At 30.9% G+C, this 12,851-nt stretch overlaps 2 protein-coding genes across 3 annotated transcripts in view; one reads left to right on the forward strand and one right to left on the reverse strand.

Annotated features, from left to right (window-relative positions):
* The window catches only part of LOC123004803 (gephyrin), a 36,506-nt gene that overhangs the window by 19,731 nt on the left and 3,924 nt on the right, over positions 1-12,851 (reverse strand). The window contains exon 1 of one of the 2 annotated variants that reach the window (XM_044398243.1): positions 3,972-4,038. The exons of the other annotated variant lie outside the window; for it this stretch is intronic. The gene's annotated coding sequence lies outside the window, so the exon portion shown is untranslated. Of the gene's footprint in view, positions 1-3,971; positions 4,039-12,851 lie in introns of those variants that run through there. 2 annotated transcript variants of the gene reach the window in all.
* The window catches only part of LOC123004802 (insulin-like receptor), a 28,449-nt gene that overhangs the window by 12,039 nt on the left and 3,559 nt on the right, over positions 1-12,851 (forward strand). The window contains exons 2-3 of the mRNA XM_044398239.1: positions 12,426-12,591; positions 12,728-12,827. Coding sequence (XP_044254174.1) covers positions 12,426-12,591; positions 12,728-12,827 — 266 coding nt within the window. The remainder of the gene's footprint in view (positions 1-12,425; positions 12,592-12,727; positions 12,828-12,851) is intronic.

Raw genomic sequence — 12,851 nt, forward strand, 5'->3', positions numbered from 1 at the left:
GCTTAGCTCTGGAAAATATTTGTCACGGTAGATGCGTAATATTTATCATACTTAAATTTCGGTTTTTTTTTTTCCATTAAATCGGTCAATATTTGCCAATTTTAAAAGATTGCAATTCTCTAGACATGGTGTGGACCTGTCTACATTTATTTTACTGAATTCTACACAATAAACTTTGTCATCAACCTTCAACTCAAATTACTTTGTAGAAAGTAGGTGGTCTAGGCTCATCAAAGAATTAATTCTACCATCTGTCAGCAGCTGGTTACTTCTTCGAAGAAGTCACACCTATTACGGCGGAGGTAACAAACAGCTGCTTCTTTTGATGTTTGCATGTAATGTGTTTGCTCCTTTATTCCAACAAGTCTCTGAGGTAAAGATCAATTGATTGACGGTTGTTAGGGGAATAATGTAATGCAAACTAAAAGGATTTTTTTGTTGAGAATATTTTTTACAAAAAAAGTTGATTTTGGAAAGAACTAATGTGACCGAGAGTCTTTGATTAAACTTAAAGCGGATTTTGTTGTTTTCAACTTTTTTCAAGTAATAAATTTTATATCAGATTGAACAGTAATAATTTATTTCCACAGTAAACAAAACTAACTAATGTACATATTCATGTGTTATAATGATCAACATAATTGTAACAATGTTTGAGTATTGGGAATAAAGTAATTATTGTCATATCGAACATCCAAGTTAAATTACTCTTAACTTGGAGGAACGATCCCCAGAACAAATTACAAAGTTGGAAAAACAAATATTAAATTGTAAGGAAAGAATTGCATCGTATTCGGCCGGACATTTGGTCCCTTTGTAACTGATCCTTATTTTGTGTGTGTCGAGAACGCAAAAGGGAAGTTTCCCCATGAATAAATAGCCTCACAAACAAACAAATAAAGTTGGCCAAAAATTCCCACCAAATTACCTGCAGTTTTCCGTTTCCGTCTGTTGAAAATCAAAGAAATTGGAAGTCAACAAAGTGGTTTAAGTATCTAATGATGACTCTATGACCGAATAATGCTTCAAGTTTGTATTAATAACAACTTTATGGTTTTCGTATGTGCGTTTATAAACTCGGCAGCTGGTCATTTTATTCTGTTTTTGTTTATTTTAATAAAGATTTCATTTCAGTTGACTGAAATGGAAGTTATTGTTTCGTTCCATATTTAGAAAGTTTGAGCAAATAAAGACGTTTCAGCTCTACTTATTATTCTACCGTCAAAATAATAGCCAAGTTTAGCAAGTTTATATTAAATGTGTTTACATTAAAGTGATTATCTCAATTTGTAATTTCCAATTGAGACTTTTCAAATGAGGAGTACTTACATATTTAGTAATTTTTAGTCACAACTGTTGCCATTTGCAGACTTGATAGCATTTACGTAACCTCGGAAATTGTTTCAGTTTATCTCAGTGATAAGGGATTTCTTTTGTAATCACTACTGCACAGTAGTTACAACCACATTGTAAACACACATTACATAAATATTACGTTTATGAGATTACATTTCCATTCAGTTTACAAATTTAATGTAGCTATTGTTTCAGAGGTATTAACGACAAAATTTACAACATTTGCTAAATGTATTTGCAGTCTGAGACGTAATTTAAAGCATCGTTTCTGAAATAAAAATGCTTAGAATATTTTCTGCCAAACATATTAAAATTACATCATTTGGAGGCAAATAATATTTGATTTTGAAACTTTGTTACTGTTAACAATGTAATGTATTCAAAGCGAAGGTGCATAAAGTGGTTGTAAATTACAAGGAGTAGAGCTTGAAATAAACCCAGACTTTGGGTTTCGTGCGATAAACTCCAACGAATAAAGCTCTTGTTTGTTCAATTATTCTATTTTTGGAAGGCAACCCAATTGGATTACGAGTAAAATCACGACAAAATATTGTCTTCTTAAACTAAAGTAAGTATTTTTAACTTAAAAATAAAATTTGTCAAGTTTACCTTCCACAAGTGTCTTAATTAAATTATTGCATTGCTTTAAACTTTTAAGATTTTCAAAACTTCAAGAGCAAATCACCGTTTTAAAATTCACCAAGAAAGTAACTTTTCGCATCATCAAATGAGGAAACTTTTGCTTACGCACAAACTGAAATTATAATAAAGAAACTTGTTTGCGCATCTTGCCAAATTAACTTACTCCTACTTGTTGAAAATGAAAAGGAAAAACTCAAAGCTAACAAACCGTGATCGATGTGACACTTCAACGATTAAATTATGCTGTTAGCGCTATGAATTTAAAGACAAAATTGGTTTGAAAAAGTATCATTTTCAGATTCATAACGACACGCACGTGACAAATTTATTTTATTTGATGAGAAGATTCACTAACAATGTTTATTCATGCGTTAAGAGTTTGCAGTTTTTTTTTTTTTTTTTGATTAGGAACGTGATAAATAATATTAGCGTTTGTACGCGATTCACGTGCCTTTTGCTGGGGTGCTTTTTTCTTTCGCCACATTTTTGATTCAACTGCAGTATCATTTGTTTGCAAATCAAGATCACTGTGGATGGATATGCATGAATTAATCTTGTGTCTATTATTAGGCACAATGGAATTTGCACCTTTAGTCAAGAACTCGATGCACTCTCTCGATAATTAGTGTAAAGTTTCATTCTAACCAATGTCTTATAAGGCCGACATCCTGCAAAACTTTTGATAGTGTTTCGTGCAATTAGCCAGAGTTCTCTCTCAATCACAAATTAATTGAGATGTCACTGTAACAAAACCAATCGTGTTACTTAAAACACTTGTCAGTTGTTTTATTATGGTATGATTAATGAATAATGAGACTGTTTAAATTATTCATAGTAAAACTACAATTCTTAGATTCCCTCTACGGTAAAATCGTGCACTTTTATTTATCTATCCTTGAAGGTTTTATTAATTTAGATTTATATTCATTTGAATTGTTATAGGCAAGTTAAATAATAATCGTAAATTAAGTTTAATATAATTTTTTTATTAACTGTTGTGAATTAAAAAAAAACTGAGTCGAACACAACCAATAAAAATTGATTTTGTTGTTGTTATTTTGTTAAATAATATTCTCTTTTTTTAACAGTTAACGTTAAGACTATGACGAAATTAATTAATAGTTGTAGGTGTTAATTAAATTGAAAATGGAGAATTATAGGTGATTTATGTTAAGCGGAATTGTATAAGTTTCTATAACATCTAAATTACGAAAGCGAAGTAACTTTTAATGATAGTAATTAGAAGGTTTATATTCACAAGCCAGAATTACGAAAACCTGCAAATTGTATTTGACGGAGACGATTATGAATTGTTTGAAAATTTTACAAAAGTAACTTGTAAGGAATGACAGTTATTGAAATTTTTACACTTTCCTTATCAAAATAGGTAAAATATTATCAGGTATACAGTGTAGCACAATGTAGAGTAAGTATTTGATTTACAGGTTTTTATCGATTTATTTGTAACTGAGTTAATTGAGCTATAAATTTTTTTACGCCACTGATAATCTTGGAACATCAATTGCTTCCACAAATAAAATCAAATATAATAACAGATGGCTAACTTTTTTACTGATAACATTGGATCAGTGGCAATTAAATGAAATAAAAAAACACAATTGAGCGTTACACCCGCTGAAATTAATTAATTGGGAGGACTTTGAATAAATTTGTATAATGGACTGTATTTACTTATCTAATGGGGCGTTTAATTAATGCTTCAAATCAATCGATCCTGAAGTTGTTCCTCGAGCTATTTAGATGCCCCCCGTTGGAGTTGTCCTTCCCTTATTATTAATTCCATTTGATTAGTAAGTATATGTGAGAGGAATACCTTATAAAATCCATCAGAGATGGGGCGCTGGGCTAATAAAAATTTATGAAGCCACCTCAGGTTTATTACACCCGTACGTTAAGAATTCGGGATTATTTTGAGTCGAATTGACGTCACATTGTTTGGGGTTTATAAATACCTTCAATCTGTAAATCAACGGCTTTCAGGTCGAACTGGTAAAAACTGTTCGGACTGGTATTGTAGATAATTTGTTTACTCGCGGATACTGATAGGATATCGAACGTTTATTTTTACACGTGAACAAACTCTTGCGTATGTAAACCATACGTCTTGCGACATGTCAACATCTATTTGCAATAATTCAATTTATTTTATCAGAAACGATAGCCAATTTAGTAATTGAGGCTAATCTGGTGTCCTAGAGTGGCATTGGATATTTTAATTATCATAAACTGATTAATTAATTATGATTATCCTCAGAATTTTACAAGACAAGTCAACTAGGTGTTATGAATGCATAATTTTAGACATTTATGTTTACTTTTAAGTTAATTCGAGTTAGGAACCGCTCCAAGTGCATCTTGAATTTTTTAAGTGCTTCCTATATGCTTTTTTTCTAAAAAAGTTCATTGCCCTATGATTCATTTTTTTCTTTTAATTGTTACGTAACCTGTGGGTGTGTTAAATTCCGGTTATAGTTTTATCTTCGAGCAATGAGGACACGCACGATTCCATCCCGTGTAAACTAAACTATAAGAAAAAAATTAATAACATTCTTTTTACGCCTCATTTTGTAATTTGCTTAAAAATTGTCAGATTCGATAGATTGATGATTTCAAATTTAATGAAGGTTAACAATCACTCAAACATTGTAAAAATGCCTATAAGGTCGTTGACTTATCGGCAGATGTTTGTTTGAAGTTTAAATTTAAAATTAACAGTTTGACACCCGGAAGTGCAAGGAACACATTTTTGCATGTTCCCATGAGATTTGGCTAAAATTGTTTTGGAGACGTCAATGATTAATTTTATCAACGGCCTTGAGTTTATTTTTTATCTGTTTTCAAGTAATTGTTTGCTAAAAAATCACGATGATTACTGGGACAATTATTATTTGTCGTAACCTACTTAAGGATTTATCTGGGTTTTACTACTGTTTGGTTAACCCAATTTTGGTCGAACTGGATCAGATTTAATCCGAATAAATATTATGCGACGCAGTTTTAAAACGGTTAATTTAAAATTCATCGGTGATGTCAATCTTTACAAAGGGGGAAAAGGTAGTGTTTTTTTTATGTAAAGGGAGATTGTTCTTTTCATTCTTTCCACACAAAAGATTTAGTTTAAATTTAAATTGCTCATTTGTTAGTCAATACTTTTAAACCTCAAACGTACCTACTTACTTTCTGYGATTAAATGCGGGATTGCTTTTAACTATGATTAAAATACAGATTGAATTTTCCAGAAATGCGTTTGCCTTTATAGYTTTGTACTTAGTTATCTAAATGGATCGCTTGTGTTCGATTTTGCTAAAATTGTCTGTTTTACCCTTTTTGATCAAGGAAATAATTATACTAAATACTAATTAACTCTCGACTAATTCGATGTTGTCACTCATCACATTTTTACCAGACGAAGTTAATAACTTTAATTACGGTTTTTCTCCGAGTTTTGAACCTCCTTGGAATTCTTGGAGACAAGTAATTTCTTGATGACATTACGGAAATTTCACCTCAATGGCGTCGTATTAGACGCTTTGCTAACATATTTCACAACCGTCTAGTGCATTTTGAAAACTTCAGACAATTGAATAAGCACCACAACATATTTTTATACCGGGTGTCCCAGGCAGGCTTGGATATAGGAAATTAACATGGAAAATTAATTTTTATTTTTTTCCGGCTGCAGGAGTAATAGAAATCAAAATCTGACTGATGGAGTTTGTAGTACTTGAAGAGGGCTATCTTATCGATATTTTTGTCGATTCTCCAATTAACTCCATATGGGCGAAAATGACCGTCGAAAAATTGAAATTTGAATTTGCCGGGTTAGCGTTATTAAGAAACGAACTATCAAGTCATTGTTTTCAAAGGAGAGTTTGTCACAATTTGACTTGATAGTTCGTTTCGTAGTAACGCTAATCCGGCAAATTCAAATTTCAATGTTTCCAGAGCCAAAAATATCGATAAGATTGTCCTTTTCGAGCACTACAAGCTCCATTAATCAGCTTTTAATTTTTGTTACTCCTGCAGCCGGAAAAAAATAAAAACTAATTTCCCATGTTCATCTCCTATATCCAAGCTTGTCTGGGACACCCGGTATATTACTCATTAAGCCAAGTTCAGACGTAATGGTAAGAAATTTACTTAATTTCGTAATTTTGAAGGAAATGAATAAGTTGCATGACCGTCTATCACACTTCTGAAACTACCAATCTGTCCTTCGTTGTAGCAAAAAGCTAGGCATTCTCTTGATGAATATGGGTTTGTTTAACCCTTGGAAGTCGTAAATTGAAATCGACTGCTATATATTCACAGGATAGCTAACTAAAAAGACATCCTGCTGCTTTCGGGTTGTTACTCTCCACCACAAAAGGGAAAATTGTTTCTACTTTCTATGTAACTTAAGTTATTATCTGTGGAAACGAAATTTGTTTAGAACTTTTCTATCGAAAGATAAAATCGAAAATTTTGTTTCTATTCATGTCATGATCGGTTTTCAAAGTTTTTTTTTACGGCTCAATGAAGTTAGGTTAGTTCAAATTCATGCTTCACGGGGCTTGGGTATTGCAAATTTTATTATTCATTCTAGTTTCGCTATTCACCTCGTGTGCATTTTCTAATTCAGTTAAACACGTTTACTGACTATTATCGGTTTGCATAAAATAATACGTTATGGTTTGTTCGTATATTTAAACAAATTATGCAACTGGCAATTATTATTAAATAAATTTGATCACTTTATTATTAGATCATTTCATGTAAATTAATTAGTGACTTCCTTTATTTTTAGTTTTTTTTCTTTTTTATGAGTTGTAGGAATTAATTTTCGGCGTATAACATTGTCTGGTACTAGAACTCTTAAGAAAGACATTACAATTTAAATATGATTTTTTTCATATTTTTTAGAAAAACGTTTCCGTCAAATCGAATTTATTTACGACTTGTGGGAACATTCTTTTGTTATTTGATTGTTCATTTACCACTTACATATTTAACTTAATTTCACTAATGTCTCGATTAATCAGAAACTACAAATAAATTATACAAGTCTTAAAAGCATAAAATGAAAATGTGAACTTTGTATCACAGAGACCTGCTAAAAGCCCCTTTGATATTTGCATTTTACCTCGTTAATTCCAAATTATTCAGTGCACATCTTTCTACAAAAGAGGAAAATTTGTTTTCTAACATTACACGCATTTTATTCCTGCACCTGCTATAATATTTTGGAAATTTCGAAGTGTTGAAAATTTTGGCTACTTATAAAATAGCTTTATTCCCGTTATAAATAAACATCACATCAGTGTGAAAGTCTTAAAATTTATATTCGAAAAATTACAGTTGTGTTGGAAATTTGCGGAATATTCTGCCTGAAATTTCTCGGGGAGTTTGAAAGAATATAAAAAGTAGGTATATAACAGGTTCGAGTACCGATTATATACACGTTTTCATCTAACTGTCATTGTTGATGATGCATATCTCATGTGCAGCTTTGCCAATGTTTACATAATGCATATTCATATATTATATTTATTACCGTAACTGGGACCTACGTGTCTTATGTTCGAAAACAACATTATTATTTTTTATTACAGAGATTAGTTCTATTGTCCAGCGTATTTCAAGTAGACATAAACTTGGTAAAGTTTGTGATAAGAGAGAATTTTATTTTGTCTTGTTGATAAAGTCGCGTAAAATTTTTCGAATTTTAACTTGTACACATAGGTACGAGTATTTATATGCAAGGCATAAAATTTTTATACTGCCAAAGTCGTTTCGTTTTAAAACGTATCGTAAAAGTAAGAACACGTTTCCCTTTTTTAGCACATAATATCAGCGTTCGTAAATTTAGATTTATTTCATGTAGAATAAGTTTAATTGAATACAAAACAAGTTTAATTGAAACGTCAGTTTCGGTCTTTATAGAACGTTTACTACTTAATAAAATAAAACAAAAATTTTGATGTGAACTCAACGTTACCCTTGCAATCCTGAATTTAAAAATGACCTACATTTGTTACAACAATATGCTATAAGTTACTGCAACCCAAAATAAAAATTAAATGGAATTATTTATGTCTCATCAGAAAATAAAATTATTTGAGCAGGCAAATGAGGTTTCCACCTTATGTTCTACATACAACAAAATTTGGATACGACGATATCCAAGAGCTGTTAATCGCGTTTTATTTAGCTCTTCATGAATTTATTTACAAATTTGAATTTAAATCCATATGCTAACAGGCGGAATGTTCTTTATGAATTATTAACTAGGTAAGTTGCTTCGTATTACCAGCGGAATTTGTTTGTAGGTTGTCTAGTTACTATTCGTTTACTATCAATTCTTTATCAATTTCATTCATTTAAAGTAGAAATACTTGAGTTCAGAGTACAAAATTAATTGGTTTTGACTTATTTTAACTCTTAATTTGACTTAACAAGTAAACATACATAATGAAGATTATCCACACCGCTACACCATTGATTGGATAAATTCAATCAACCTTCCTCCTCGCGTAGAAATTTGTTTTTCAATAGTGATCACAGTTTAATTAAAATATTTTTCACTAAGTGATCCGGTATCAAGACAAATAGTAATCTACACCTACGTCTAATTATTATTTGTTTTGACTTTCATAATGTAGGTAGATTTGGAAGCAATGATATTGTTGCAGAAGACAAAACGCAATACAACTTTTTTACTTTTCGCTCAAAAAGTGCTGGCAAAATATCTCCACTAAATATAAGTAGTGCATTTTCTTTAAAAAATCTGCAATTTCAGACGGCAATAACTGTTTAGTTTTCACGTATCATGAAATAGTGTCAACATGTTTACGGCCTCTCATAACGTCTAAAAATACAATACCATAAAATTCTTTTAGATAATATTTGAATTGGAAGCCAACAGCGGTTAAAATTGTATTGCTTATATTACTATTTCTTTTAGGAAAATAATAAATCGATTTCGACGCAAAATATTTACTCCTTTAACAATGCTTTTGTATCCAAATTTCTAAGAGATTTATGGCAAAAGTGGTAATTACAGACAATAAAGATGTCGAAGCCAGGCATTTTTGTTGCATTTGATTGTGCATTAGTAATTGTATTAAAAAAAAATGATGGAAATAATGATTAACTAAATGCATCATAAAAAAAATTAAGCTACATTCAGGTACTCAAATATAAATAAGATGACTGTGAGCTCCGTGTGATGTCCCTAAATAATTTCATAACTTACGTGTCCAAGTTTAAGTTTAGCTAAATTTTTCATGTTGAGGCACTAGAATAGAATTCTTATTTTACTCGATTTTCTTAAAGTTCAAAAGTTGCATTAACTTGATAATATCTAATACAAACAGAAATAAAAATCAATTTTAATTATATTTAATTATTTTTACTTCTCGAAATGACAAAAACATTTTACTCATTTTTCGAACATTATTACAAAACTGTAGCATTATAATTAATTCCTCTTTTTTCAAACGTATTTTACGAAGTGATTAATAGTAAAAGCAACATGAGCTATTTTTCGTGCATAAATTCATCAATTTTGTCACTTGTCCTAAAAATAACGGACGTTTTGCTTTGGGTAATGACTTGCAAAATTGCACAAATATTTGTGTGGTAATGATGTATTCAAATGCCTCCCAAGCAGATAAGATCCTCGAACACTCGGAACATAACAATTAGCCGACAAAACGGTTAAATTACAGCACAACGAACTTACATTTCAGTTCAGGTTTCATTTCTTTCAGCGTTATCTTTGTACACAAAGTGGAATGTACTTTGTAACCCGTTGAATTTTTACAATTGTTCCAGGCGGTTTGATAAATATTGATCGATGTCTTCCCGAAAATAGGGCAAATAGGCATTTTCAATGATTCTGGTTTTGTAAMWGAATATAGTTAAATTCATTTTTAGCTTTACTGAAGAAATTTACTGCACGCCTTGGAACATTTCTTCGCGTTACGTTGTATTTTAAATATCAAGGATTTCTTTTTTAAGTAACTTATACAAATCCGTTTAAAATAAGATTTTTGGTAATCTAGTCGCTGAGAAACGTGGGAAGAAACGTATTAATATGCATGAAGTTTTTATTTATTGGGAAGACAAAAAATATTATCTCATTGCTAAATTGCTAATATTTTCAGCACTTTATTGGCATAGCTGTCGCATTTACAATTTTAAACTGAAGACAAAATTTTGCTTGTTTTTTCTGATCTATTGGATGTTTAACTAGCCTTAAATAATTGCTCAATTACGTGTACGTTTCTAACGGTATTTATTGAAATTTTATTGATTCTTGCTGTCAGTGATTTGGTGAGGAAAAGCTTTGAATTTTGACTGGAACTTTTCTTGTGAAAGACTAAATATAATATGTTTCATACCTGTTTAAATTTGCTTCAAGGTTTCATAGCAAAGCAGATACATCGACAACTATTTACACTATGGATAAGCATGATAAAGGTTTATGCCCCAGGCGATTTTAACCAAGTGTGTAACAAGGGTTTAGTCAGTGGTTTAGTGTTATGTATACATTTTACTCGGCAATTGCAGTGTTTCAATCTGTAATAGATGCAAACCATCGATTTGGATACTGGAGGTAACCTTGGGGGAGTGTAAACGCGATATATAAATTATTAGTTGAAATGTTTTATTACACATAAACAATAAAAAGTGATTGTTTATTATATTTATGTAAATATGAGAACATGACAAACGTGTGATTTCAAGTGTACGTGATCAACAATCCAGGTTGATGCTTTTGTGGTGTTGCAGTGATTAGTGCAATACACGTTGGGAGTATTATTTTGATTTTCTTGGCAGAAATTCAAAAATTTCGTAACTTGTCACTGTGAAAAGGGACGTTTGGTCACAATTAATGAAGTTGAATGAACCTGTCAAAAAATCGCTTTATTTTTGTCAAAAATTACTGCGCATTGACTTGTTTTTGATACGGAACGTATTACTTACAGGAAACAATGGAGCAATTACGTTTTACAAAACACGATTTTATTGAACAATGTTCATATGGGTTCGTGACATTTTTGATAATAAAATTTCTATATTTACCACAGGTTTCAAAGTGAGTTTATTACAGAGGCCAATAATTAAACCGGAAATGAAATTTGATTTTCGTAGTAAATAATTTCAGCATTCCTTTAAATAAGTTCATATTTAATTTTCTTATTTTTGCTGGAATAGTATAAGTCTAATTTGAAATTGCATCAAGAAACCATAAAAGTGTCTTTGAGGGAGGTTTATTATTACTGAAATTTTTCAGACTACAGTGGTTTCTCATAGCAGGAATTACCTAATGAACCGAATTTTTATTTTTGATTAGTGAGTGATTAACGAATTACTCTGTTTAGTTTTACGAAGCTTTATTCGCGTTTATTTTTTATTTAATCATATTGATGTCAAGGACACATACGAGCTAAGTTTATGATTATGCTATAATTTATATATTTTTTTCTTGTCATAAATTACAATGAATTTAATGGATTCATCATTCATGTGCGAGTTAAAAAATCAAGGTTTGTCTAGATGCTCAAGATCAGAATTCTAGCAAAAAATCGACACATTCTTTCTAACTTGAATTAGTTTATTGCTTGACACATTTTTATTGGCAAAAATAATTATTAAACTATTTGTTTATTTGGTATTTTGTACTTTGGTATTGTATTCCCAAAATTTGTATGTTGAAGGTCGCCGATTATTATTTAATTCTGGCTAAAGAATGTTTACTTAGAAACAGAATTAACATCACTAACAGATAATTTACATTTTGTTATAAATTTGCTGTTTAAGAAAAAAGATTTTTGGGTTGTTGTTGGAATCTGATCACTAAATAAAATTTAGATCTACTTCGCCATAAATGCAAATTAACTTACGGTTTCTGTTCAGCAGTGGGGTCAATAAGTATTAAGAATTAAAAATTGTATCATTTTTTACGCTTAGCAGCCTGTATGGTATGGAGATGATTTTAAGATTCTTCTGTTTAAAACAGGACAATGGCCTCTCGATGTAAGAAATTCAACAAGCATCTCACGTCGCTGCTAAATTATTGTTGATGATTATCTATTCACTGCTTGAAAATAACAGTAAACCTAATTTAAACCGGTGCAAAACACATTGTTCAAAATTTTATTTATGTTGTTTTTGACGATGACTATGTGCAATTTGAAATATTTTTCCCAGATGCGTCATTTATCCACATAATAAAATATCGACATGCAAAACTAGATTTTTATTTATTTTCAAAGTTTAAACCTTGACCTTTTTTATTTGTTTGTCGCTGCAGCTTCTTTCTGTTGGTGCTCTCGAATCAAAATAAAGTGAATTTCCGATAATTGCATATATAATTTTCTTGTTTGTGTTGTTGTCTCATTTATTATTGATTTTTTCAGGTGGGTCTGAAAAATTTAGAACTCATCGAAGGAGGGATTATGATTGGAGGTTGCCAACGGTTATGTTACGCCAATACCGTGGATTGGAACGCTTTGGGGGCTTTCGCATTCCATTTCCAAGAACTACCAACCTGTAAAAGTGAACTTTGTCCAAAGAACTGCGGCGGTAAGTAAATATTAACTAAATAATTAAACCCAATTAAGCATCCGCTTCATATAAACCCGTGATTATTGACGCCTATGATTTTCTTTCGAAAGGAACTAAATTACAACTTGAATTGATTTTAATTAATTGTTTACAGGACACTGCTGGACTAAAGATACTTGTCAAAAGCCGTCGAGTGATTTCTGTGAATTCTTCGAAGATGAGGGCAAATGTGTGAAGRCATGTCCTAAGCACAAGTAATTGTTAAATTTTTGTGAAAC

Source organism: Tribolium madens, unplaced genomic scaffold (assembly GCF_015345945.1).
Source record: "Tribolium madens isolate multiple individuals breed KSU strain unplaced genomic scaffold, Tmad_KSU_1.1 Scaffold_20;HRSCAF=117;Tcas5.2_LG4, whole genome shotgun sequence".
Taxonomy (NCBI): Eukaryota; Metazoa; Arthropoda; class Insecta; order Coleoptera; family Tenebrionidae; genus Tribolium; species Tribolium madens.